The 26635-nt window shown below is 37.0% G+C and overlaps 1 protein-coding gene across 17 annotated transcripts in view; it reads left to right on the top strand.

Moving 5' to 3' along the window:
• The window catches only part of GPCPD1 (glycerophosphocholine phosphodiesterase 1), a 46287-nt gene extending 21440 nt beyond the window's left edge, over positions 1 to 24847 (top strand). For 15 of the 17 annotated variants that reach the window (XM_065059128.1, XM_065059137.1, XM_065059138.1 and 12 more), the window contains 15 exons: positions 428 to 469; positions 1716 to 1839; positions 3687 to 3933; positions 5027 to 5189; positions 5279 to 5411; positions 5634 to 5688; positions 7594 to 7686; positions 9617 to 9694; positions 10810 to 10849; positions 11628 to 11683; positions 13099 to 13164; positions 14712 to 14848; positions 16010 to 16145; positions 16475 to 16635; positions 23078 to 24847. In XM_065059128.1, the coding sequence (XP_064915200.1) occupies positions 428 to 469; positions 1716 to 1839; positions 3687 to 3933; positions 5027 to 5189; positions 5279 to 5411; positions 5634 to 5688; positions 7594 to 7686; positions 9617 to 9694; positions 10810 to 10849; positions 11628 to 11683; positions 13099 to 13164; positions 14712 to 14848; positions 16010 to 16145; positions 16475 to 16635; positions 23078 to 23282 (1736 nt within the window). In that variant the 3' untranslated portion in view covers positions 23283 to 24847. Of the gene's footprint in view, positions 1 to 427; positions 470 to 1715; positions 1840 to 3686; positions 3934 to 5026; positions 5190 to 5278; positions 5412 to 5633; positions 5689 to 7593; positions 7687 to 9616; positions 9695 to 10809; positions 10850 to 11627; positions 11684 to 13098; positions 13165 to 14711; positions 14849 to 16009; positions 16146 to 16474; positions 16636 to 19485; positions 19587 to 23077 lie in introns of all 17 variants that reach the window. The other 2 variants (XM_065059143.1, XM_065059144.1) reach the window with 1 other exon arrangement.
• Positions 24848 to 26635: the final 1788 nt, after the last annotated feature.

Genomic DNA, 26635 nt, shown 5'->3' with positions numbered 1-26635 from the left:
GTAAATGTGCAGGAGAACGGCTTTCTTGTATGTTTGCAAGAAACTTTAATGTCTTTGACACTAACAAGAAAAACATCTTAGATTCTAGTAGGGTGTAGGTACTATTGATAAATGCTGCAGCAAACTAGGAAACCATGCAACCTTCTTTTCTCAGTTCAGATTACTTTAGGTAACAATTCTTATAGCATTTTGTGTGTTGATTGTTTTTTCTTGCGGAAACCAAGAAAAAGCATAAATTGGGAAAAAGCTTTATAGAAGGTTGCAATAAACATGCTTATTCTTTGTCTGTTTCAGTTTTCCTACTTTTTTTTTATTAGCTGTACCTTTTAGAAGTGGAAAAGTAAAATTAATTTACGTTGGCAATGATTCTTTATAATGTGAATACTAATTAATTTCTTCCATTGTTTTCCCCTCCTTTTAATTCTAGAAAATGAAATCACTATTGACGATGGACGCTTTGGAGTCCGTAGTAAGTGAGATATATTGACCTTTACTGTGTATTTAATTTTTACAAGATATGGTGTTGTAGCTGAAAAATACTTGCATTAGTAAGTTAGTTTTGACAGGAATTGCCTGTAAATGATTGTTTTCTCTGCTTATACTGTTATTCTTGTATCTATCATTAATGAATTCATACTCAGTCTGTAATCCCTTCTAATGTTAATGAAGGACTTCTAGGAAGAGTTGAAATATTCTCAGTGTGCTGGTCTTAAAGGTTGAAATTAGTGAACTTTAGATCATGAGCACGTGTTTTTGGAAATACAGAATAGTGTTAGCTTCCTCTTAAAACCTAGCCTTAGAAAAAGCTCCTTATGCCTAGAAAAATATTATCACACGCTAAATGTACACAATCTGCCTCTTTGGTTAGGCACATAACTGCCAAAACCTCTCATAAGATCAAACCTCATGTTCTTGTGTGTGCATATGTCTCACTTTTGGCAGTTCTAACCCACCTCTCACTTAATGCTCAATTCTGTGGTGCCTAACATCATGTCTCATACATCTTGTCTTAAATATTTTCATTTTTCTTCATATCTTTATCAAATGATACGTTTTGCTCGGAACTGTGTGGTCTGCTTCAGCACCCTGTCTGGCAGCTTGTGTTTTCTGGCCATCCCCTTTGCAGGCTTTCCTTGTTCAGGTGCTGAGCTTGAGGATTTTTCTCCGTGCTTTGTTTCTCCATCATACCTGTTGCTGTATCCCATCCTGCAGACCTACGCTGCTTTACTGGCATCGATTGCGCTGAGCTAATGTAACGCCTGTGTCTCAATAGACAGGGAGTCTCAAGTTGCGTATGAATCTTCAGAGTTTCTGTCAGTGTTATTCCATGTATTTAGAGATCCCAAGACAACAGAATATTATGTTTACCTTTGGAGAACTTAGCCCTTGATACCATAAATAAAATTAACACTAGAATACTTCGTGCCCTCCTGCGGACAGTTTACCCAGGAAGCTGGCAAGGATCATTGTTCCTATTTAATCCCTTTAAAAGCCAGCAAACAACTGCAGTAGCTGTTGTCTGTTCTGGGTAATTCAGGAAAGACGAGTGAAAGGATGCGCTCAATAGGTTCTCTGGAAATACTATTGAATGAGGCTAGTGATAAGGAGGATTGTCTGGAAAATGGTGTCAGAGGAATTGTATTTATATTTTTGTATGTTAAACTGTCTAGATCTCTGTAAAACAAGCTATTAAAGTGTCTTCTTGTTTTTGATAGATGGTATTGAAACTGTGGATTCTGGGTGGCTGACATGTCAAACAGAAATTAGATTGCGTCTGCATTATTCTGAGAAACCACCTGTAGTGATATCTAAGAAGCAGTTTAAAACATCAAGGTTTAGGTAAGAGCTTGCTCATCTCAGTTGGCAATTTATCTGATGTTAATTGTCAATGCTAGTGATTCTTTTTTATCTAATGTAGCCTTTAAATCAATTTTGAGTTGCTAATAGAGGTGTACAATCAGTCAAATTTCCAAGTATTTAAGCACTTTGTAAAAATATGGTCATAACATTTAATCATTGGTGTGTTTCAGTGAACTCATTATTAATACAGTGTAAAAAGAGTTTCTTCAGATTCAACAAATGAAGACAGTCAAACAAAGCCATGCTAGTTTCACTGCTGACTTAATACTTTTCAGCTTCTTTGTTCTTTTTTCTTCTTGAAAAGAGCAGAATAGAATTGGAAATACAGAGAAAGGAAAGGGAGAAAGCTTCCAGGTTTTTTGTTATTACTTTTTCTCCTTACCAAAGTAAACAGCCCTCTCCATTTAATACATGGTTAGTTCTCCACTGGCATTACAGATTTCTAGTCAAGGTGAATGTTGGAGTATTGTGGTTTAAGCCCAGTGGGAGGAATGAGAGAATCAGAAGAGTAAAAGTGAGAAGACTCACGGGTTGAGATAAAGGCAATTTAATAGCTGAAGCAAAAGCTGCACACGCAAGCAAAGCAAACAAGGAATTCATTCACTGCTTGCCATTGGCAGGCAGGTGTTCAGCCGTCTCCAGGAAAGCCAGTCTCCATCACATGTAACAGTTCCTTGGAAAGACAAATGCCATCGCTCAGAATGTCCCCCCTTCTTCCTCCTTACCCCAACTTCATATACTGAGCATTATGTCATATGGTGTGGAATGTCCCTTTGGTCAGTTGGGGTCAGCTGTCCTGGCTGTGTCTGCTCCCAATGTTTTGTGCACTCCTCACCTTCTCGTTGGCAGGCCAGTATGAGAAGCTGAAAAGCCCTTGACTGCTTCACAACAACTAAGCCGTCACTGTGTTATGAACATGATTGTCATACTAAATCCAAAACACAGCACTATAACAGTTACTAGGGAGAAAATTAACTCTATCCTAGCCAAAACCAGGACATGGACTCAGTGTAAAGAATTTCTATGATTATAGTTGTTTCTTTGAGATATGACTTCAGTTTTACTAGTGAATTGGCATCTAACTAAATGATGACTCTTTATTCCATCTGTTGCTTAGATGATTCAGAAAGAGATTTGGTTTACTCATATCTGCTTTCATCACTGGCATAATTAATTCTGTGTGGAAGGTTTGCTCTGTATAATAATGCATTCTGAGCCTTACAAAAGAAGCTTATTCTTCTCACTCCAGGATTCTTCAGAAATTGCATTCAGTTTATTTCTAATGACCGTTCAGGATCTCTGAAGGGACTTACTAATTACTTCAGGCTATCTTGTATATGTCTATTGGAATACATTTGTCTGCCTTATCGGTGTTCAGAGAGACTTAAAGTTGTGTGTGTGCGTTTATTAGCAACTACCACTGTTCAGGTATTGATCTTGAGGATTATTGCTGTTTTCAATGCTTTTCACCAGCCTTTTGTGATTATGGGTATCAATCTGTGGAGAAAGGCTGGGTGTTTGGTAACCCAAATCATTAGTTTGGTGAAGTGCTGCTTCTCAGACCACTAGTACAATTTTCACTTCTACCCAGGTTCCAATTTTAGAAGAGACTTGAGCACTTAAATCTGACTAAAATAAGATTTAGATAACACCTGCAAACTGACTCTTGTCAGAGTCCACTGTGTGCAGTGCTGTACTGTAGATGGTACTGTTGAGAAGAATTCTTGTGTTACATGATCTTCTGTTCAAGCTTCTTTCTAATTCTTTAGCATTTCCAAAGACACTTCTGTAAATTAATCATTTGTGTTGTATTTCTGGCTGAGCAGAGTAAAACTGACTCTAGAAGGCCTAGAGGAAGATGAGGATGACGAGGAGGGTCAAGAGAAAACATCCCCTACTGTCCCTCAGAAAATGGCAAACACTGTGGAGTTCTCCTTAATAAGTAACAATGAATATAAATGTCGACACTCTCAGCCAGACTGTGGTTATGCTTTGCAGCCAGACCGGTGGATAGAATACACAATACAGACCATGGAGCCTGATAACTTGGAATTAATCTTTGATTTTTTTGAGGTATGTCTCTTTACCACTAAGAAGCAACTCCAGTCTGCCTTTGGGAGTTAGAGTCAATCACCTTGAAGATTGTACTTTTGGGATAGGGCTATTGCTAATATTCTTGACCTTTGTGACTTGTGTAAACAAGTTATGAAGCTATTGGCTACTACCCTATTTTGTAGAAAGGTTTTGTGTGTCTTCTCAATATGGCACAGAAAGTTTTGCAGTTTCTGCTTATTTAGAAGTCAGTACAAATTAGACTCAAATCTTTGTGTGCAGTACTGCAAGTAGTTAGGTTGGCTTGATTTTTATCCTTTACCAGAGCTAAGTTTTGCTCATCCTTCTTGAACCTGAACACTGTGTATATGAACTAATTACATTACAAATATTTGACCTTAATTTTCAAGTTATAAACAAGAGGTTTCTCTGAACTAACCAGTGCAAATTAAAACTGGATATTTGTGGATTCTTACTACTTCATCTGTTAGTTTGCACTCTTTTTTTTTTTTTTTTTTTTCCTGGAAGACCCTAATAATCTAAGTCCTTTTTAAAAGAAAACAACTTGTTTCTCTCCATACTGTTTATGCAGAAGAAAGTTTTAAGCACTCTTTTTGATCTAAAAATGTCCTTAATGCACTTACACTCATAATTGTAAAGCGGCTACATAGTTCCTGGACTTGACTATGGTCAAGTGCATTCTGCATATTAGTTGCGCTCATCCTTCCCTGCAAATGAATGCAAAGGTATATTAAGCATATATATTGTTCCAATTCATCTTTGTTCTAAACAAGACTTGGGCTTTTCACAAGACAGACTATTCCACACATGCAATTTTGTTCTGAAAAGCTTATCAAAATTAAGAGTTTTCAAAGACAAATGTACATGAGTTTTGTAGATTTCCATCAACAGTTTCACATTCCAGAGTGTAATTTGGAACATACTGTAAGATTAAACAATTTTAGCCTAAAATTAGTGTTTTCTGTAACACACAAATTTTTGTTACATAACTGCCTGTATATATCTTCCTGAACAGCAAGGATGAAAAGTTTGTTCAGAATTCTCACCTACATATAACATAAGGTGTTTTGGTTTTTTGTTTGTTTTGTTTTAGGAAGATTTAAGTGAGAAGGTAGTACAAGGCGATGCGCTCCCAGGTCATGTAGGTTCTGCCTGCCTCCTGTCATCCACAATTGCAGAACTTGGAAAAAGTGCTGGGATTCTTACACTTGCTATTATGAGCAGAAATCCAAGGAGGACAATTGGAAAAGTTAGAGGTACAGTTGATGCAAACAGATGTAGATAACTTTGTTCTAAGTCATCCGTTATCTGTTAACATGTGAAGTGTTCGGTATTTTTCTTGTAGTGGACTACATAATTATTAAGCCAATCCAGGGATATACTTGTGATATGAAGGCTTCGTATGCAAAATATTGGAAACCAAGAACAACTCTAGATGTTGGACACAGGGGAGCGGGAAATTCTACAACAACAGCCAAGTAAATTCATTTGCATTTTCATTTGGGGGGCTTTATGTTTAGTTTCACTGACATCAATTGGGGAAACAGACAGTTTAAAATAAAAAGCTATAACCCGTAATCATTTAAGTCATTTCAATGTCAAATGTGGGTGTTCTCTAAATGATTTATATTTCAGTTGTTTCAATGGACTTTTGTGCTATGCTGCATCTAACAAAACCTTTTTCTTTGGTGTTATTTCAGGCTTGCTAAAGTTCAAGAGAACACTATTGCCTCCCTGAGAAATGCTGCTAGTCATGTATGTACGCACATTTGCATGCACATAGTACCTGTATAGTTAAAACTAGCCTGGCTTGTTTGCTTAATTTCCATGATTCAATACAGTGAATGGTAATTGCACTGATAAAAAATTATATCAAATCACTGTGGAAGTTCCCTAAGAGAAGTAATAGCTAGATTAGTCTCTCATTCTCAAGTTTTTCAAAAAAAGTCAAAACTTCGATCTTATATGTGCTGGAGGTGTTCTAATACAGGGAATATTTGAATCTCAACCCTGCAGAGACATAGGGTTGGAATAATTTTGAACAAAAGAATAAAACTTTGGCTCTGCTGGAGTCTGTCAGTATACTCTCAGGTGGCAAAGGTCTCACTCAGGGATTGCTGAGTACATGAAATGGGTGTCCAGAAATGAGACTTGGGAACAGAGTTGGTAGAATAAAACAATCCTTTCGTTCAGTGCTTGCTACAATTAAGACTTGGAATTCTGAGATGGGACTTTCAGTTTGGGAGATACCAGCTTTAGGTGCTTAAATTCTTTGGCTGAAGTGGTCAGTTTTATCTTGGTCACTGAAGTGATCTGTGATAAAATTGATCCAGACAGTCTAGTGAGATGCTGCCGCAGAGTAGCTTGAGTCAGAAGCACATTCAGAGGTTCCTTGTGTAGCTCGTGTTTTCATCGTGAAGAGCTGTGGTTACAGTCACATAAAGATGCTGCTGTGGGATCACCTGCCACTTACTGGTAGGGTTCCTGAGCCTTTTCAGGTACTTTTTCACTAAGTGTAGATTCTTACTACACATCTTTTAAAGTTGTTAAAAGGATGGGAGCAGAATCTGGAGTATTATGTTTATTGGCTACTGATTCTGGAGTACTGTATTCCTCAAGAGTCATAGCTGAAAGCTCTCTCTTGTTTGGGAGTCAGAGTATAATTTGAACACAATGTCTGGACTGACTGCAGAGCGTAAGAAAACCGCAGCTACTCAATTATCCTTTTGAACAGTAGTTCTTAATTTCTGGGTGGATACTGTAGGTTTATAGATAGCTTTTAAAAGCCCACAAGTGTGCACTGAGGCAGAAATTTACTATGAAGTCATCAGCAGCATTACCAGAAAAGTACTTTCAACTGTTTGTAGACTGAAAAAGCTGAAGGCCACCACTCTAAAAATATTTCTGCTGACAAAAGTGTTGGAAAAAAAGCCTGTCCTATTTTATTTCTGTACTGATTGAAGAAGAGTGTTCCAGTCAGGATGACAATTCAATGATTGTTATTTCTGGAGGCCTTTCAAAGGAATGATTTACAGACAGCCCAAATAAGTAAAAAAATTGTTCCTGTGTGTTTCTTTCTGGCCCTCCTCTTTTCAAAAATTCATTTGATCTTTCTTCCTTTTTAAACTTAACAGAAAATAACATTCAGTTGAAAAGTACAGGAGAATACTTGACGCAGCTATTTCTGCTCTTGCGCATGTTATAACACACTACTGCATTACTAGTGATTCCAGAACCTCCCTACTATATGAAGTATCTCCCTGGAGCTTTACCAATCTGTAGCAATCACTTGTGGGGTGGTGAGGAGGAAGAATGGGCACTGCAGGGGCAGTTACCTTTAAAAACATCATCTTAGCCTTTCTCTGAAATCAAATTTATGATATATGAATGTTAGCACAGGGTTTACAAGATTAAGCAAGCTATATATATATATATCAGAACTGTGTTATGGTAATTAAAATACTTTCCCATATGTGTCTTGCTTGTTTTTGATTTCTAATCCTTTGTTATGATTTAACTGGTAATAGCCAGTTGCATTCAACTTCTGGTTGATGCCCAGGACCTGTGGATACTTGACAACTTGTCTGCAGTTCTGAAGTGCTTTGCATAAATAGTTCATGTGTTTTTGTTTTGTTATGTGTGTTTTTCAATTATCTTTAGGGAGCAGCTTATGTGGAATTTGATGTACATCTTTCTAAAGATCATGTGCCTATTGTATACCATGATCTCACATGTTGCATGGCCATGAAAAAGGTAAAGAAGATGATATCTGTATTTTGTCTTTAAATGTGACTATTCTAGGAAAAAAAAAAAAAAAGCCAGTCTCTCATATAAATAATTATGGGGAATAAAGTGATGGAAATGGGAATAAGTGTGCAGCATTACTATGTGCATAAAGTAGAGCAGGGAAGCTGAGTTTTTCCACTTGATGTAGTAGCAACATCAACATTTCAGATACGTAGTTTGAGACTCTTCAAACTGTTGTAGTTATTTTTTAGCTTTTTTTCATCTATGGTTTGGAAGAAAAACAAAGGCAACTTCTCTGTATTCAGTAATACCCCTGGGACTCCCTTAGACTGTCAGAGTAAGATTTTTATGGTTGTTTCTTTTTTTGAGGGAGAGTTAGTGTGATTCTCAGCATGATTTGTTACTCCTGCTGCCACTTAAATGTATACTTCTCTTAAGCAGTTATGTACTCATAAAAGCTCTTTAGGTCAAACCAAAGTCAACCTTGTTTGGTATCCCAGTAGTGGCTAGTAGGTGGAAAGCAGAAAAGTGGAAGAAACAAGGATGTCCTTCATTTAGGGAGTTTGATTAGCCACAAATGGCTTGGATTCCAATAGTTTTTCTAACTGTAACCCTTTTTAACTTCAGCATTTTACATGTCCTTTAACTGTGAGGTAAACAATATACTTCATGTCTTGTTGGGACAGCGAGGCTGAAGAACTGCTTTTGGATTGCTCGGTCAAACAGAAGGAAATGAGTTAAGACGGTTCTAGGAGCAGGAAAATGGCTCTTGAAAACAAGTGTCCTGTTTCCTTGTGTACCTCATAAGGTTGCTGTTGTTCCTTTTTTTTTAACCAAAAGCTCTTTTCTGCTGTTTTTGTAAGCATCAAGAGTACTGGAATGTAAGAGGCAGGGAATAATACTGTTACTTGTACTTACAGATAAGCATTCCTTAAAAAGGGCTCTGAACAGTCTGCACAACACCTCCCAAATACCCAAGTTTTATGAAGCATGACAATTGAATGTTTTCATAAAATGTCATGGTCGTTAATAATGAGAACCATAGGCATAAGGAACTGTGACTCAAAAAACCAAAAACCACTGAGGTGCATTTCCATCTGGTCCATTGCATGTTCTGCGCTGAGGCCAGAATACTTGTGTTCAGCAGCAGTGCAGGGAGGTTGGACACTGTTCTCTTGTAGTTTTCTTCCTTTTTAGTTCTGTCAGTGAAAATTAAAATAGTATTGGAGAGCAGACACTGAGATAAATTCTGTCTTATCACTAAATCTATGTAATTGAACTCTCACTACCCCTAGTGATACCGGAATTTGTAAGAAGCTTGGATTTGAACAGTTGTAGAATGGAACTTTGACTAAGGGAAATGCATATTCAGTGTGTATTGAACTGGTATTGTCTTGTTGAGTAAAAATTCCTTTATAGTGAAGAGGGGAAGTAAAAAATAGATTGATAGAAATTTTTTTTTACACCAGATTTTTATTTTGGGGGCGAGGGTGTGCGTCTTTCTCATTTTTGACAAGACACTTGCCTTTTTTTTATTAGTTTCTGACACATTGGATAGATAATAATAAACTGAACTGCCTTGGAATATTTTTTTAATGCATTTCTTTACTTCCGAACTTTTTTCCTGAATATGTTAACTGATCAAGATTTTTACAAAATAAATGTGCTAAGCTTTCTGAAGGAAGAACATTGGAGCTTCTGACCTGTATGAAAGACCAAATCTGATTTTTTCAAACTGACACCTCTTTTATGTTTCCAAGTGCCTATGTTGTCTCCCGGAAACCAATCATCTTACTTGTATTATAATAAGATGTCACTTGTATTTTTATCAACAAAAGGGAAAAAATGAGTTGCCTTTAATGTTAGCATATTAAAAGCATGTAGGCTTTTTCGTAGTTTTCAGTGGTGCTTAATGATGTATTATTTCTCTTCAAAGAAACTGGATACGGAACCTTTGGAACTGTTTGAGATTGCAGTCAAAGAACTCACATTTGATCAGCTGCAGTTATTGAAGGTATTGTTGCTTTGGCTAGATATGCTATGTGTAAAATTCCAAATTGTGTATGAAGCTTAGGGTTGGTTTTTTTTTTTGGAGTAACTATAGATAGTTTGGCAGAGCATATTTTGAAAATTGTACTAGTAGAACAAGTAGCTAATTCTAAGAACATTACTTTTGCACCATACTTGAGTAAATTTTATTACTTATATTTTTAGAAAGATAGCCTGACCACTTGTGTAGATCCATTTAATAATTTTTAGAAAATAAGGAAGGCTGAAAGTGGTGGTATGGTTCATTGAAAGCCAATGCTTTGCAGTCTTTGTTGAAGAAGAAAGATATCTGTCATGAAGTCTATCTAATTTTCAAAGGTTTTTGCATTAACAAGAGAGATCCAAATAATGTTGAACTACTCTTAGGAGGTGTAGAAGGGTCTATGATTCAGTGGTATGGATTGGACAGCCTGGTTAGAACAAATTCCTCATTTTTCTTACATTGGGTATCACTGTATCTTCTAAACAGAAGCACCCTGCCTTCTTGAAAGGGGAGTCAGGGAATGAGACTGAGCCACCGAAGACCCAGCTGAGATATCTGTCCTCAGACAATTAAGCATCTGTCTGATCAAAGAACTATAATCTTTTTTTACTTAAAATGACTTGGTCTCCCCCTTTTTGTGGAGATTTTGAATGGAGTGAGGTAGTTTGCTCTGATGTGGCCTGATTCTATCTCAGTATGTGACTACACTAAACCCACTGTCAGTGCTCTGCACTTGACTGGAAACATGGAGCGTAACATCTGACAGAGGAGGGTTTAATGTTCAGGCGACTTCACATCTTAATCTTAAATTATATTATGTGTGTTTCTACACTTTAACATGTTTTCCGAATTTTCAGTAAGAACATTTTCAGGGTTTTTTTTCTTTTTTTTTTTATCTTTCTTTGAAATCTTCATGGTTTAAAGTTTGAAAGAAAATTGTGATGTGTACTAGGATTTCCTTTATTCTTTTACAAATTACTAACACTGTAAACCTTTGAACTTAAAACAATTTATAAGGAAAATTACTTATATTTTACCTATAGCAAGATATCTATGGGTGCAGTATTTGTTAATTTTACTCTTCTTATGCCATTCAGCTGGCTCATGTGACTGCCCTGAAAGTAAAAGATCACAATGGTATGTACTAGTTTGCAAGAGTCTTGAGATCTGTTTGTTACTATGTAATGGCATATATTGTGGTTGCAGTCACTTGTTCTCATCACATTTTGCTTCTTCCTGAATGTTTCTAAATGCTTGTTTAGCTACTTGAATTTTGTGCGTGCTGTACAGTTCTTTTCTAAGAAGTAAATATGTGGATGGAAGTTACTTCCTTGGGAAGAGGGGACAGGAGGTTAGAAGATGAATCTATAGATAAATAGAGATTTGTATCACAGTTGCCACTAATGTTTCCATCTTACACTTCCCTAACTGTACCTTTTTGGCAGCTCTTCAGAATTGCTAACAAGAACTTTGGTAACTGCTGTAGGGTGTCTTGGTGCTGTAAATTTTTGGCTCTAATCCATCCCCTTTATAGGGTCAGGAAAAAAGGGCAAAGTTATCTCCCTCACCCTACATGTCTGCGAAAAGATTAAATAAATAATAAGCCTTGACAGGCAAGGCTGTTTCTACTGAATGTGATTCAGTGACTGAAACAGTGAGGGATGGGAGAAGCTGTTTCTGATAAATATTCCAGCAATACTTTTGACAGGGGTTTGACAAAATTTCTCACTGGCAAAACAGAAATTGCCAACAGCATCCTCGGAGTATGTCACTTTTAGAGAGAAGGCTCATAATCAAACGAGAGACCTGATTCCATTCTTTACTCTTAAAGGCCTTAAGATTTTGAGGCAGACTTTTCTTGCTCGGTTTATCAGTGCTGCTATGTTTTGATTCAATATTTTGGATTTCTTTTCAGCATCTTTTAAAGAAGAAGAAAACTCTGAGACCCAACCATTTCCTTCTCTGCAGAGAGTAAGCAGTGAATATACAGCAATAGAGATGATGATTGTGGAACATGAAAACATGCGTTTCTCTTTCAGCTTTGCACATGTCCAGGGAATATTAATTTTTGGCTTTAGGCCTCTGTTGTGAGTTATAGAATCATAGAATAGTTTGGATTGGAAGGGACCTTTAAAGGCTTTATTGTTGGCCACTGGAGCCTTTTTAATGCTTAAAAGTAACAGTTTGCATATCTTCAGCTTCCTAATTCAGGAACCCAAGTTGTATAGCTCAGGATACACTCAGTTTTGGAGCTTGTTAACAATTGGGCACTGCATTTTAAAGCATCAACAATTGTTTACTAATTTTGAAAAAAATAAAAAAGGCCTTTGGGAGTTCATCACAGACTCTTGGCTATCTAGCAGACCTGAAGAAATCGTAAGTGAATTTCGAGTATGTTCCCATTTATGACTATTTGCCAACTTGGGGCTTTGTGTTGGCTTATTTTGCACAGAAACATCTGACAATTGTCGACCAAATATAGTTTGATACCATTTACAGTGTTTTTTTCCCTAGAATTGCTATTTTTTCTTCCTCTTACTGTTTTTCCTAATGTCTGAACTGCGCATGAACATGTCTTCTAGAGTCTTGTTTTATACAATTATATTGCTTTTTATTTGGATCATGGAAATGATTAATATCCGGTAATTTATAGGCTTATATCAGAGCATGTATGAAATATCTATCAATTACAGGTCGTACGCCCTACTCTGTTTTTTTTTACTGTCTAATCAGATTACTGCATAACTGCAGAAAATAAAGAACTTTGTGGAATGGGCTAAACTACTGAGGTTCCATTCCTCTACCTGGTTTGATTCTGCAAGTTTAATTTTCTTCCTATAAGAAAGGGTATGTTAGTCCCTTCTATGCCTGTCATCTTTATAGGGTTAAAGAATCATCTACCAATGTTTCCTTAATTTCATTAGCTATTAGCTTCACCTTTTGATTTGAAGTCATCATACATTTAATTCTTTACAAGAATGTCACATACTTTTGATCTCATCACCCCAATGGCGAGCTTATGGATTTCATACTTGGGACTTTTACTTAAGATACTTTTTGCATTCAGAAAAACTTCCTGGAGCAGTAAAAAACCATTTCTTTAGGAGTACAAACGGGCATTTCTTACGCCTGTTAAGGTGGATTGACTTATATTTGTAACTTGTCAAAATTTTGTCATTACGATTTTATTGATTTTTCAAGTATTTCTTAACTAGAAACTGAAGTAGGAAAAGATGTAGCTTTATCTTGTGTTAAATGTGAAAAACAGAGCTTTTTGTTCTGCTGTTACATTGGTGTTAAATTCCAATGTATTCCCCAGTACTTACACTCGTAGTTCTTAGTTGTCCTCCTTTGGTGTGGCATCTCTACATAATGAATTTTCTCAGGTCCTGGAGTCTGTTTCAGAAGATGTTGGGTTCAACATAGAGATAAAATGGATCTGTCAACAAAGGGTAAGTGCAATTTATTTTGATACTTTGCCATTCCCATGGCTAAAGCTTGTAATTTGACCTGGCAATTTATGAGCTACAAAAAAAGGCATAATTTTGTTTCTTTTTGATGTGGCTCTTTTGTTTTATTATAACCCACTATGTTTAAAATGGGGAGTATAATAGCACTGGTTTAGGAAATGGAACAGACTTACTCTTAAAAGAATAGAAATGATTTACGGGGTTGAGTTGATTTAGTGGAATATCCTTTTTAAAGTCAATGGATTGCAGCAGGTCAGGCGTGTTACATATGGGAAAAGTGACAAGAAATTCAAACTCTCCTGGTCTGGTGCAGGGGCAGCTACAACATGGTGCAATAACACAAGCAACTGTTTTCCTTCTAATCAGCAGTACTGCAAATTCAGCTTGATTGCTTAGTGCTCCGTCTAGGAGGAAACAGTGTCAAGGATAGGACTGGAAGCCTGGAGTTGGAGAAGCAAAGGAGGTAGAGTGGTATGTGGAAACAAGGAAGAGTGGTAGGTGGAAGTCCATATGCGTGGAGACAAGCTCATGCTCTGGGAAAGGTCAACAGCAGGGAGACTGGTACTTGCTGTTCTCATAGACAAAGGATATCTCATTCGTTTCTACAAATCTTATTGTAGCGTTTTATATTTAGAAATAGCAATGTAAAATATCTGTAGTGATCTTAATGCAATTCTTTTGTGTTTTCTAAGTTAAAAGAGACTTCCTAGAAACTTTCTCCTTGGATGAGAATCACAGACTCATAGGATTATAGGATCATTTCAGTTGATTCCAACCATAACGTAACTCTAGCACTAAACCATGTCCCTAAAAACCTTGTCTAAATGCCTTTTAAACACCTCCAGGGATGATGACTCCACCACTTCCCTGGGCAACCTTTTCCAATGCCTGACAACCCTTTCTGTGAAGAATTTTTTCTTAATATCCAGTCTAAACCTCCCCTGGTGCAAGTTGAGGCCATTTCCTCTTGTCCTGTCACTTGCTACTTGGGAGAAGAGACCAACCCCCTCTGTGCTACAACTGCCTTTCAGGTGTTTTGTAGACAGTGATAAGGTCTCCCCTCAGCCTCCTTTTCTCCAGGCTGAACAGCCCCAGTTCCCCCAGCCGCTCCTCATCAGACTTGTGCTCCAGACATCTCACCAGCTTTGTTGCCCTTCTCTGCACTCTAGTATTTCAATGTCTGTCTTATGATGAGGGGCCCAAAACTGAACACAGGATTGAAGGTGAGGCCTCACCAGCAGCAAGTACAATGACACAATCACTTCTCTAGTCCTGCTGGCCACACTATTCCTGAAGACAGTGAATTTTTCAGTGAATCTTATTGCTGTTAGAATGTGGCCATACCTCCCAAACTGACAGTCCTGTAGAGCTGTAACTAGCATTTGGTGGACTTGAAGGAGTGACCTCTGTATTCAGACAGGCAAACTGGATTCTCATTCTGCTCGGGTTCAATGAAAGACCATTGCTGGTTAAAGTAATTTTAGTAAGCATTAATTTAAATGGCTGAAACTTGTGCTTTCTTTTTGTAGGACGGACAGTGGGATGGCAACTTGTCAACTTACTTTGATATGAACCTCTTTCTAGATATTATTCTAAAAACTGTTTTGATCAATGCTGGAAGAAGAAGAATTGTATTTTCTTCTTTTAATGCGGATATTTGTACGATGTGAGTTAATAGATAAATAATGTGTTTACTTTTTTTTCAATTGGGTAAAATTTACTTTGGACATGAGAATACCTAATGGGAAGCAAATAACCTGTGTTTTAACTAGACCTAAAATTTGGGTGCCAAAATAGCTGAGAGTTAAACTGGGACCACTTTACCATCTGAGCTGTGCTAAAAATTAAATAGGAGAACATTTGTCAAGTGCCTTCCTCAGTGCTTCAGTCTTGACACGAGCAAAAAGGTCAAGATTCCTTCTGGTATCACAAAGTCTTTTTCAGTCATACTTGACGGGCACACAAGCCTAACTTACAAACAAAAATCATTGTTAGATTTTTTTACTATATCTTCCTTTTAAAAAGGACAGAAAATGAAAGAACTTTGGATTACTTGTATTTGTTTTGGTGGTGGTTTGGTTTTTTGTCGTGTTAAGTGGTTTGCTTTCCTTTTGTGGAATGTCATATAGGAGGTATTGGGGCACAGAAAAAGCACGGGAGGTGAACTGGGGAATGAACATATGAACTAACAGTATGCTCTAGTACTTTGTTACAAGAAGTGATTTAGCACTGATAATGAAAGGCTTTATGGAAATCTCATGTGATGAGAAATTCCACTGTTGAAATAACATTGAAGGGGAAGTGGGTGGGATAAAATCAAATTAAGGTACTGATAAAAGGGTTAAGCAAGTGTGTGATAGTGTGTAACACGCTGATCCCAAAACTTTGCTTCCATCTGTTGTGATCTCGTACCAGTGTAGTGGTATCCAACTTGAAAAATACATCAGTAATGTTTAAGTGTTGTATATTAGCCATGTTTAGAAGTTCTTACCATGAATCTTCATTTTACTCTAACATGCACTTAAGAGGAAATTATGGAATTGAATCGTCTTTGAGGATTTTATGTAAACATTTTGAGGATATGGATCTGAGTTCAACCTGAAGTCTAGCTTCCCTTAAACTGTATGTTAATCTCTGATAATAGCAAAAGGAAGAGTTGGAGTGGTTTGTTACACAGTTTGATACTGAACTGTAGTACCATCTCGTTGCACCAGCTAGGAACTAGAAGAATACACAGCAAAGAGTGTAATTCTCCTCAAACAGTAAGATTGAATTTCACTGCTTTTTAACACACTTGCAAATTGTAAACTTCTTGTTTTTCTAACAGGGTTCGACATAAGCAAAACAAGTATCCTGTGTTATTTCTCACCCAAGGAGAATCTAAACTCTATCCAGAACTTATGGATCTTAGATCTCGTACAACTCCAATTGCCATTACTTTTGCACAGTTTGAAAACTTGCTGGTAAGATGACAAGTTCTGGTATTACTCTGCAGTAAACTGAAACTAAATTATTACTACTTCTAAATCTTATCATTTTTGACGCTAATGCTTAAAATTACAACTAACCTCATAAAATAATTACACTAACATTTGGTAGCTGCCAAAATAATGTCCTTTGTTTCAACTGGATTTTTAATACAGTGCTCAAAAATAGTTCTATCAGTAAACTCAATAATAATAAAAAATGCAGTTATGGGTGAAATTGTAAGGAGCTGCAAGTGTCAAAAGATAAACCTGATGGGAGAGTGTTTCAGAAACATGGATTTTAATCAAAGTCTTTTGTATTTCAGGGAATTAATGTGCATTCTGAAGATCTGCTGAGGAATCCATCGTTTATTAAAAGGGCCAAATCGAAAGGCCTAGTTGTTTTTTCATGGGGTGATGATGCAAATGATGCTGATAACAGGAAGAAGCTGAGAGAATATGGTGTTCATGGGCTAATATATGACAGGTACTTGATTGTGTTTTAAAAATAATTATGATACTAAAACTGAGAAACTATTGTATCCTGATTTCTGTGACATTTTCACATTGCTTTTTGGTTGACTGAGCGCAGAATATCTTCCTTTTGTACTGTAAGTACAAGAAGCCTATAAACCCAGTTCAAGAACAAAACTAACACTATTTCAGCTGTGTATATGAAGCAAAATAAGTTTTGTTTCTAGTGAGGTTAATGTAAATGTAATTTGATGTTCTAAAGAATTAGTGCATGGCATACACGCTGTTAACATTCCTGATGGTAGTTTCTCAATTTTGTACATGAGTACAATGGATTTAACTGTTCAGCTAAAATCTTCAGCTTCTACATTTAGTTATGGGAACAGTTTAGACTACTTAAATTAATGATTTTAATTTATTTTTTGCCAGCATTCTGTTGTGTTTCAAAGCTGTGAATTCACCATTTTTTCCTATTAAAATTAGCTTGAGGGCAAACTGCCAAATCAGTCACTTCAGAAAGTAGTTATTACATCCACACAGATAGACATCAGAATACTGTGCTAAATCTTTGAACAAAAGTGTTATTTTACTTCCTTACAGAACCTCAAAGTTTTAGATCTGTTATCATAAAAAATGTGGAATTAATTATTACAAGATAATGATTAGTTTGGGAAGCTGTATTAAATTATAATTTCTGATAGATTACAAAGAATATGTAATTGAGAAAGCATTAAGTGTATCTGAAATGTCAAATTATAGAATTGCTTTAAACATTTTGCTTTAGCAAGGGCATTGCTTTGGGGGTGGGGGGATAAGGAGGGAGGGAAATCAACTAATTGTCAAGGCTCTGTTTTATGAAGTGAAAACTGAGAGTCAAGTTTATGTATCTAGAGGCAAGAAATCCAATATTTTTGATCTTAGAGTTCTAGGCTTGTAGTGTAAAAAATAGTTAACTCTCTTCAATCTATTCTTTACTGTTGAGAGTCCTTCCAGAGTGGTGGGTCCTGTGCTTCTCTGGTTTTCCAGAGGTTTCCCTTGTACTGTATAGAACATCTCCTATTAATTGGTGGTAAAAAGGAATAGCAAGATTTTGACATTGGGGATCAGCTTCAGACTGAAGTCATTGAAACTTTAAATTGTCTTTCCTGCTCCAGCAGCACTACATGTTCTGCCTCTCCTACCAGTCCAGATTGAGGCCGCTTTAGTAGATGAAAAATCTCTCTGGATTAGCATGCAGACAGAATGGTACCCTGACTCTTCACTGTACAGTCACAGGGTTGTTAGGAAATTTGATTCCATGGTGAAGGGATAAATAGACAAGTGGGGTGTTTTAATCAAATACTACTGCATAAAGTGTTCTTGTGGAATATGTTCATCTGATGTCTACTGATCCAGTCTACTAGAGTTTCTAATTACTCCTGATGTACTAGATATGCACTACTATGGTAAAATAGGAAAGCAAGTGACAGCCTTATTTCTGACTTTATGTTGCTTTTATTACTTCAGATAATTGCTCAACACTACTTAAATAATATTGCATTTCTGTTAAGCCTTCAAGTCTTCTAAGTATCATTTTATGTTCCCTTTTGTACTGTTTAGTGTGTTTTAAGTTGCAGTATGACAGGAGGATACCTTTTACCTCCCTGTATGATGACTAACCAATTCATTAGAATTACTTATAGGCTGAATTCCCTTGTGGATTTAACCGAACAAAAAAAAGTTCTTAACCTTCCTGCACTATTTAGACCATCTAGATTCTTAACACTAGTCCTCTCTTCTCTCACTGCCTGCCTTTTGTATCTTTTCCATCTTCTTGGCATCTTTCCACTTCATTGAGAGGACAGGAACACCTAATTCCAAAGCTGTTTAAAAACAGTAGTTCAGTGGTGCATTTTTTCTTTCTTTTTTCAAGTTACAAACTGCAATTGAGTAGCAAACAATTATCTCATTTCAGTATAATTGTTGCAGGCTCATTAATTTCTAAACATTATTGACTTTTTTTTTCTGTAGTCCAAAACAAATATTTGAATATTCCTTTAAAATTCTCAATTATTTTCCAAAATTTACTAATTGTCTGAACAGTATTAACTTTACCCTTAACAGAGGTTCCTTAGAAGGAATATCACACATTCTGAAAGTTACATCAGATACCTCAAGCTGGACATTTTGAAATGCGAGTGGTACCTGGATGGCATGTGGAAATGTTGAAACCTGGCAGCGAGTTTTCCCATTCACAGTTGGAGCTGCTTGGTAAACAGGCAGTTCTTCAAATAATTTGAGAGTATGAAGTTAATATCAAGAGTTTAAATTGTCAAAAGTTTAAATACGGGTGGTGTAAGCACCTGTGTTCTGTGCATTTTGAAGTTTAGAAATAGATAAATTCAAACCTACTGTGAAGCCGAACTCAAGTAAAGGGAGAGATGTCCACGCATATTTCAAGGTCTAGAAATGCGTAGGGACTGCAGTTATCTGTTTATTAGTGTAAAGCCAGTTTATGCTATGGTTGCATCTTCAAATTCCAGACTATTTCCAGGACTGAATCGAGATTTATTTTTTCCATGGCTTCTTTCTGCAGAATTTTTGTTTTCTGGACTTAAGGCCAAGTCCACATATTTATCAAAAATTGCTGTGCCTGGTGTTTTGTGTTGCTGTTTACTAGACCTTTACTTAAAGCATCTTAATAAGTGTTATTTGCATGAATAAGCTAGGAAGTGAATACAGAAATTTTAGTGAATTTTAGGTCACTTGGATATGGCCCTGAGTTATTGTTATTGCATGTGGTAATTATGTCAGAAATTATTAACTGTCTGGGTAGAGATGATTTCTAGAAGCTATTTTTTCCAAACTTTAATCATCCATGTAGAATTGAGCAAAACATTGTAGCCAATTGTGAAGATGGCAGAAGAACTGTGTCCTGAATACCAAAAGTTGCTGATATCGAGTGTTGGGCAAAACAAAATGCAGGTAGGGGATCTGACTTTGTTTTGCATGGAGAAAAACTGCAAGGCTAAACCTGGGAAGTTTATAAATGCCAATGCTATCAAAAGAATAATCTCACTGGAGCAGGGAAAATAATTTTTTTTTGATTGGCTTGGTTTGTTTGTCTGTATCCAGTCCTTACTCCACTTGGGCTACAGATTATTAGACATACTCAAAGTCATTAAACCAAACGGATGGTCTAATGCAGCTGCCAGGACAATATTCCTCTTTTTTCCTATGTTCATCATTAATCTCAGTGTCTAAGATATCCAGACTACTTGTGTTAAAAGGGCAAGCCATGGAAAAGGTGCCACTTCTGCCTCCAAGCTTCTATTTGGGCTCTAATCTCAAGAAGTACTTTAAATGCATGACCAGGTATCCTTTATTCACACAGAAAATTAAATATCATGCTTAAAATGCTTTATTAGTTTGATGTAAATTTTATTTAGAGAAGAAACTTCAACCCATTGTAGTGAAATTCTCTGGATTTGACTTGGGGGATGATTTAACTGGTGTTTTTTTCTCCTCAATTAGCTGTGTAAACAGTCCAGGAAGTACTTCTGTGTTTGAATATACTTAACTCAGAAAGGGTAATGCGGTCTTACATTTTTACACCAGTCTTTATGTTAAAATACCAATGTGGAGAGGGGGTGGGTGCTAATTTACACTTGCGTATTATCTTCTTTTTAATTCACTTTACATGACCTGAGTTCTGTTTGTTGAGTAATACACAGCTGCATGAAAATATTAAACCGGTAATCCTCAAACATTTATGCTGAAAGCTTTTGCATGAGAATCTTCAGTGTGTTTGTCTCCTCTCTAAACACTCCAATTCCTTATGGCTGCATGTTGCATTTGCAGGCTCCAGCCAAAAGCTCTGTGCTCTATTAGTATTAGTAACTTTCTAAACTGACACAATTTTAGCTGGCAATAAAGGCAAAAGCATCTGTCTAAATCTGTGCCATTTTATTTGCTTGAAACTGAATGCTATTTAAATAACAGCATGGATATATAGAGAGAAAGTTAACAAGTATTAGTTGATTTATAATTCAGTCTACTCAGTTATTGAATTAAGATGTTATGCAATGACAGTCTTATCTTTCCTGTTTTGTGAATTGCAAAGTGAACTCAAGTTTACCTTGAAATGTTTAAAAAAAGAAAAAAAGTTATAATCAAAAGCAATAGCAAAGAAAAACAGCTGTGACTGAGACTTGCTGAATATGTTTTCAGAGGTTGCAAAAACACCTGATGGGAGCTAAGCACATCGGTTCTGTGCCCACTCTACGCCCACAGAATGTCCTGCAAAGCTTTTGCAGAAGGTGTTGATTTAAAAAAGTAATATTTAAAGGATCACCCAGTCTTCTGCAGGTCTTGCTTATTAATAGGAAGTTGGATCTTTGGTGCATAGTTACTTATAAATAATTGTTCTGTTGAAGAATGAAGGATGGGGAGATGAGAGTTTATTCCTTATTTTGATGGTGATGTTGGAAATAATTAATAAGAGAAATGCTGGAGTTGTGCTCTGGCTTCACCAACTGCTGGTTTACCTTTGCGGACCCAAATGAAAAATGGGGACAAGAAATTCTGAGGTACAGGGGAAGCTGTGCTTCAAGTTGTCTTCTCTGCTTTGGGTTTAGAAGGAATACAATATACGCATTGGAGCAAGCTGTTCCAGTGGACAGTCTGAAGGGAGCTTGGAGGGTTGAACTCATCCAAAATCTCATTTGAAAAGTATGAAGCAAGAATTACAGAATTCACACTTAACCTCGTAAAGAACTAATAAAATACCTACCAAAAGCTGCTTAGAAACATGCTTAGCTGTGTTCTAGAACAAGGGGCTTAGAGACTTGCCTTTGCTCTTCTAGTGTCTAACTGGTGGGAAGGACTTAAGGTTTGCAGTTCCTAAGTTGTATTGCTATATAGAAAATTATCTTCTTATTTCAGTGCTTTCTCTTGAATACATAGAGAAATTTATAAGGTGCAAACTAACTTAAAGGAAGAAAGCACAGGTTGGACCTGCATCCTGAAAGGAAAGCGGCCAGGCTGGGCTTTGATTTTGCTTCTTTTAGGCAATTTTGGGTCTTATCTTAGGCCTGTATTGGATTGGATTATAGGTGCTGTGCAAGTAATATAACTGCTGTGCCTTCTCTTCATATTCCATAAAACTGTACAGCATTTATCCTTCTAGGAGTTTCTTCACAGAAACTGTCTTTGATCTTACTATAGAGAAGATGATCCATATCTATATTTCCTGCAGAAGTGTTTCCTCATTTGAATTCCATTTACTGTATCACTTCTTGAGCTGCATGTTATTTTTGATGGCTTGGACTTGCCAACAGTTCACAAGTTGCCTTGCCAGGGTAAAAAGGCACCTGGCAGTGTATCACATAGCACTCCATTGGTTTAGTTGTGACATGTTCCTTTTTGGACATATTTTGAAATTATGGTATGAAAGAGAAAGGGTGATGCAAGAAAAACCAGTTTCTTTAGAGGAATCATAAAGGAAAGTATGAATATTCATAAAAGACTAAAGCAGAAGCCATGGTGATTTATTCCAGAAGTTCTAATTTGAAGGAGACAAACTTGGAGACCTGCAATACCTGAAACTCTGTATGCTGAAAGTGAGGGGAACTGGATGCCAGGATTTAAATTTTGGATATAAATAACATGCTGATGTTAGAAATTCATGTTGGGAGGTGAGAATGTATCCTGATCACAATAAGTGCTGTAACAAAGTTAGGTTACAGAAGTATGACTGCTTTTGCTTTATAATGAGTTAGAAGAATAGTATTTTAGTTATGCTAAGTACCTACACTGTCAAACTCAAAACATGTTTTGGGTTTGGACAATCTAGTACAATGTTGACAAGTGAAATCCTGCAGCTTTGTTTATGTGTGTGAAAACAAGAAAATGAAAAGATGATATACTACTTAAAATAATGTAGATTGTTAAATTTGCATAAGGTATGAATGAAAGTCAGATTTTCTGGTTTTCAGTCTTCTTCGAATATTGTAGTGGTAATTTTAAAAAATGGTTCTGAGCTGGGGGGCTGAAATACTTCCTGAAACAGTAAGTATAAACTCCATTCAGTATTATGTACAAGTAGTGTGTCACAGTCTGTTCAAATAATCTCAGGGCTCTGAAATGTCTTATGCTTTTAAGTGTCAAGCCTGGAACTCTGCTCTTACTTCACTGCTTTGTGCCAGCTGTAAAATCACATTTGTCAGGAGAGTGAGGTAGATGCCAGGGCTTTTTTAGTATATCCAATGAAATATTAACCATTGTATAAAAGGAATACCATTTTATATTGCAAGATGAACAGCAAAACTTAAGGTGCTAACCTCAAACATACTGTGTTATAGACTTGCCGATAACTGATTTTACTCTAGTAGGGAAAAAAAACAGTTGCTTCATCTAGTTTACATTTCTGTGAACTGTCAGGTTATACTGATCAGTGTTTTTTCTTGTTTACCCAGGATATATGACTCGAATCCTGAACAACCAAATATATTCCAGGTGGAGCAGCTAGAACATCTCAAGAAAGAATTACCAGAGTTGAAAAGCTGTGTGTGTCCCACAGTTAGCCATTTTAAATCCATAGCTCCATGTAAATGTCATTATACTTCCTCAGAAGAGAACACTGTAGATAACTTGAAGAGTGTTCAAATGCAAAAGGACTGACTCTAGGCAGAATGCTGGTTTGTATCTATTTACCGTCACCATTGGAATAGTTCTGTCTATGCTTTCAGCTTTGTTTGTTTTGATTTTAAATCCCCAAATAGCAATAACTGTGTTCCTCCTTCCTGACAGTACTTGTTAAAATTTCAAACAACGTTAAAATACTCAGCCAGTTATAGATATTGTTCCAGTTTACATACATGGTTTTAACTTTTTTCTATAATCAATTCTCAAATATTGAAAAACAAAACTAAGTATTAACACTAGGTTTTTAAAAATAATAAAAAAAAAATTAGTGCGAGGAGTGAAAGCTCAGAAGATCAGTTGTTGGGAAATTACAATGATCTGGTATTGACGATGCTGAAAAATTGTTTTGACTTTGATTTTATTTCAATGCTACAGCTTGTCAGCCTGTATCTGACAACAGGAGATTGAGAGTGCTTGTAAGATACATATAATTACATCTGGTCTGAATACATTGGTACCTCATGTATGTATTTGCACTGATAGATCCAGCTGTACAAAGCTTCGTGCCATTTAAAAATATCTATATATTTTAAAGTAAACTGCAATGCATATTAACTGATTTTTTTCCCCACTTCATTGGACACTTAGGCAGCTGCCATTATTTTCTGACTTGCCAATCCATTGGTACAGTGTCTCTGTATTGCAGTCAAGGGTGAACCACATGTATGTTGTTTTTTTTTCTTTCATTAGTCTCGCACAACCTGCTAAACTTGGAAATGTTGCTGAAATTTTAACAGAATTACAGAAACATCTTCAGTGGTTGAGAGTTTTTTGCACAATAACCTTAATAAACAGAATGTGTATCTTGCACAAACTCTACAAAATGCATGCTTTAGTTATTAAGCATGAAGTTTAGGTGTTTGTTGAGGTCCTTGCATCTTTATGGTGCTAGTTATGTGTGAAGGGTGCAAGGACTAAGTCAACTACTCAGTCTTCTTTGCCTAAAACCACAAGCCTATTATTCACAAACATTTGAAGACAAGGCTATACTCTAAGTGGTTTGTATTATTTGCATAATACAAGCTACTAGCTTTTGTATTTTGCAAGATAATTATTTTTTTTTCCTTGGAGCAAGAGTCACAAATGTACTGAACTCAGATAATCGGTATTCTGTTGGCTGGTATCTATCCTCTGTAATTTATTATAAAGTCATAGTCTAGAGTTCTTTAAAGATATGTATGCATGTCCTTTTTCTTCCTGAAGCTGCAGGTCCTGCCAACACAACAGCTGTAACTTGCTACTGAAGTGTTAATGTATAATAAGAATGGAAAATATTTTTTTCTTTTGTAAATTGACAATGAAAACAACAGTGTGTACTATATTCTTTATATACAGTCATTGCTACATACAACTGATTATATAGAGAGTAAAGCCATTGCAAATAAGTGCTTGAGCTTGCACTGCTGAGCAGTTTGAAACTTGCCTTGTGCATTTTAGTATCTAGAATTCGTTTGTCCTGCACAAACAGCACAGTAATGATTAGGTATCTCGGAGCTGTCTTTTATTTAAAAAGAAAAAAAAAAATAAACCAAAATTTGGAAGTGTGTGAGCTGTGTTTTTGGGAGGGAGGGGGCACTGAACCTGATTCTTGACATCAGGAACCTGGGGCTGTTATCTGATACAGCAAGTCCAGATTTCTCATCTATGTGATCAATTCTTAATTTTTTCTCCTTTGTATACCCCTGTGGGGTTCTCTTGATGGGTCTGGAGGGCTTTGCCCATTGATGTGCCACCCCTGTCAGCGTTATACACGATGCTGCTCAGACCTGCTGGCTAGTGTACCCACAGAGCTGTTGTACATGACAGCTATTTTGTGTGAAGGTGGTTTGGCGTAAAAGTTAGGCTGTCTGAAGCACCCTGTCAGACCGATCACCATGTGAAGCTGAGAAGGACTTAGCACCCTTAAAAATTAGTTTCCCAACCTTTGGGTGCCTAGAGAACAGCATTTGCCTATTCTGTTTGTGGGGGTGAGGTGTGGAAATACATACACCCATGGTGGTGATGATTTTACAATATAGTTTTGAGCAGCATTACAATTGTAATGTATTCTTGCCAACTCCCTTATTTATGAGTAAGTTGTGTCAGCAACTTGCTCCAAACCTGACTAACCTTTAAAAAGCTCTTCTGCTGCGTCACTTGCTTGGCCACAGCAACAGCTGTTCTGCCACAGCTGGCAGGGCGATGCTGCTGGGATATGGGGAACCTCAGAGCAGGGTTGTGGGAAGTGGCCAGAGGGAGTTATGTTCAACTAATGTCCTACCAAAAGTTGTAAGGAAATGCTGTGGTGATGAGCAAAGACAGGAGTGTCCACATGTATTGCTCGATGGGTGTCCATCAGCTGCTGGTAAGCTTTATGCTGCAATGACTAGGGGTCAGTATTATGAGACTTCATCTGAGGGGAGAAATGATTCCTGAAAGGTAGACTCACCTGTTGAATGTGCAGCTCTTTGAGGGAAACTCTGCGATGCTGCCAAAGAGGATTTTTAGGTACTTTTGTGAAGTTGTTCCATCCCTACACCCTCACATGGGCACACAGCTACTCTGCATTGACACCCAGATGGGATGGAGGCTCCTTGGAAATGCCATATTTCTGCTGAGATGGCTACACAGTCCGACTGCCCTGGCAGCTGCTCTCCAGTGTGCAGCACCAGGTCACTAAGGTAAGCATGTTGCCTGGTGAAAGGTGGCTGTCAGCATTCCACTTGCTCAGCATGTAAATCAGTACTGTATAGGTTGTTTGGTGCCTCCAGTTCCTCCAAAACCTTTTCCCTGTCTTTCTCACAGCTGTTAACTGGCTCATATCTCACAGGCATCAAAGCAAAAATAGTAAAAGATGGTGGGTTTGTTGAGGGGAACTCTATTTTCCATTAAGTTTGATGGGTCTGGGTAACTGTTTTCAGACAAAGATGTGCTGAGAGCCTGTAATTTAAATAACCTAAATTGGTGGCTGCTTCCAGAAGGTGTTGACCACTTACTTTGCAGGTAGACTCCCATTCCTCATCAGAGTTTCATACCCTGTTACTGGGTTTGTGCTATGGTGTGCTCAGCTGGTGTTTGCTGTTCGCTCTTCCAGAGGTGGCTGAGAGTCCATCTACAGAGAAATAAAAAGCAAGGAACTATCCCTGGCAGATTGAGGGAACAAAACCAAGACCATAGGTATTTTTAAGTATTTATTTTCTACTGAAATCTCTTATCTTTGGCTGGTTTGGATCCTGCTGCCTCTGGCTTTTGAGCACAGGCAGCTTTGCTCCAGCCATGGGACTGCTACAGTTTTTTAACTAATCCAGAGATGTGTGAACTGTGGTAGGCAGGACAGAATTTCATTGCTG

The sequence above is a fragment of the Columba livia genome, chromosome 3 (assembly GCF_036013475.1).
Source record: "Columba livia isolate bColLiv1 breed racing homer chromosome 3, bColLiv1.pat.W.v2, whole genome shotgun sequence".
NCBI classification, from domain to species: Eukaryota; Metazoa; Chordata; class Aves; order Columbiformes; family Columbidae; genus Columba; species Columba livia.
This window is presented reverse-complemented; position numbering and strand designations above follow the sequence as displayed.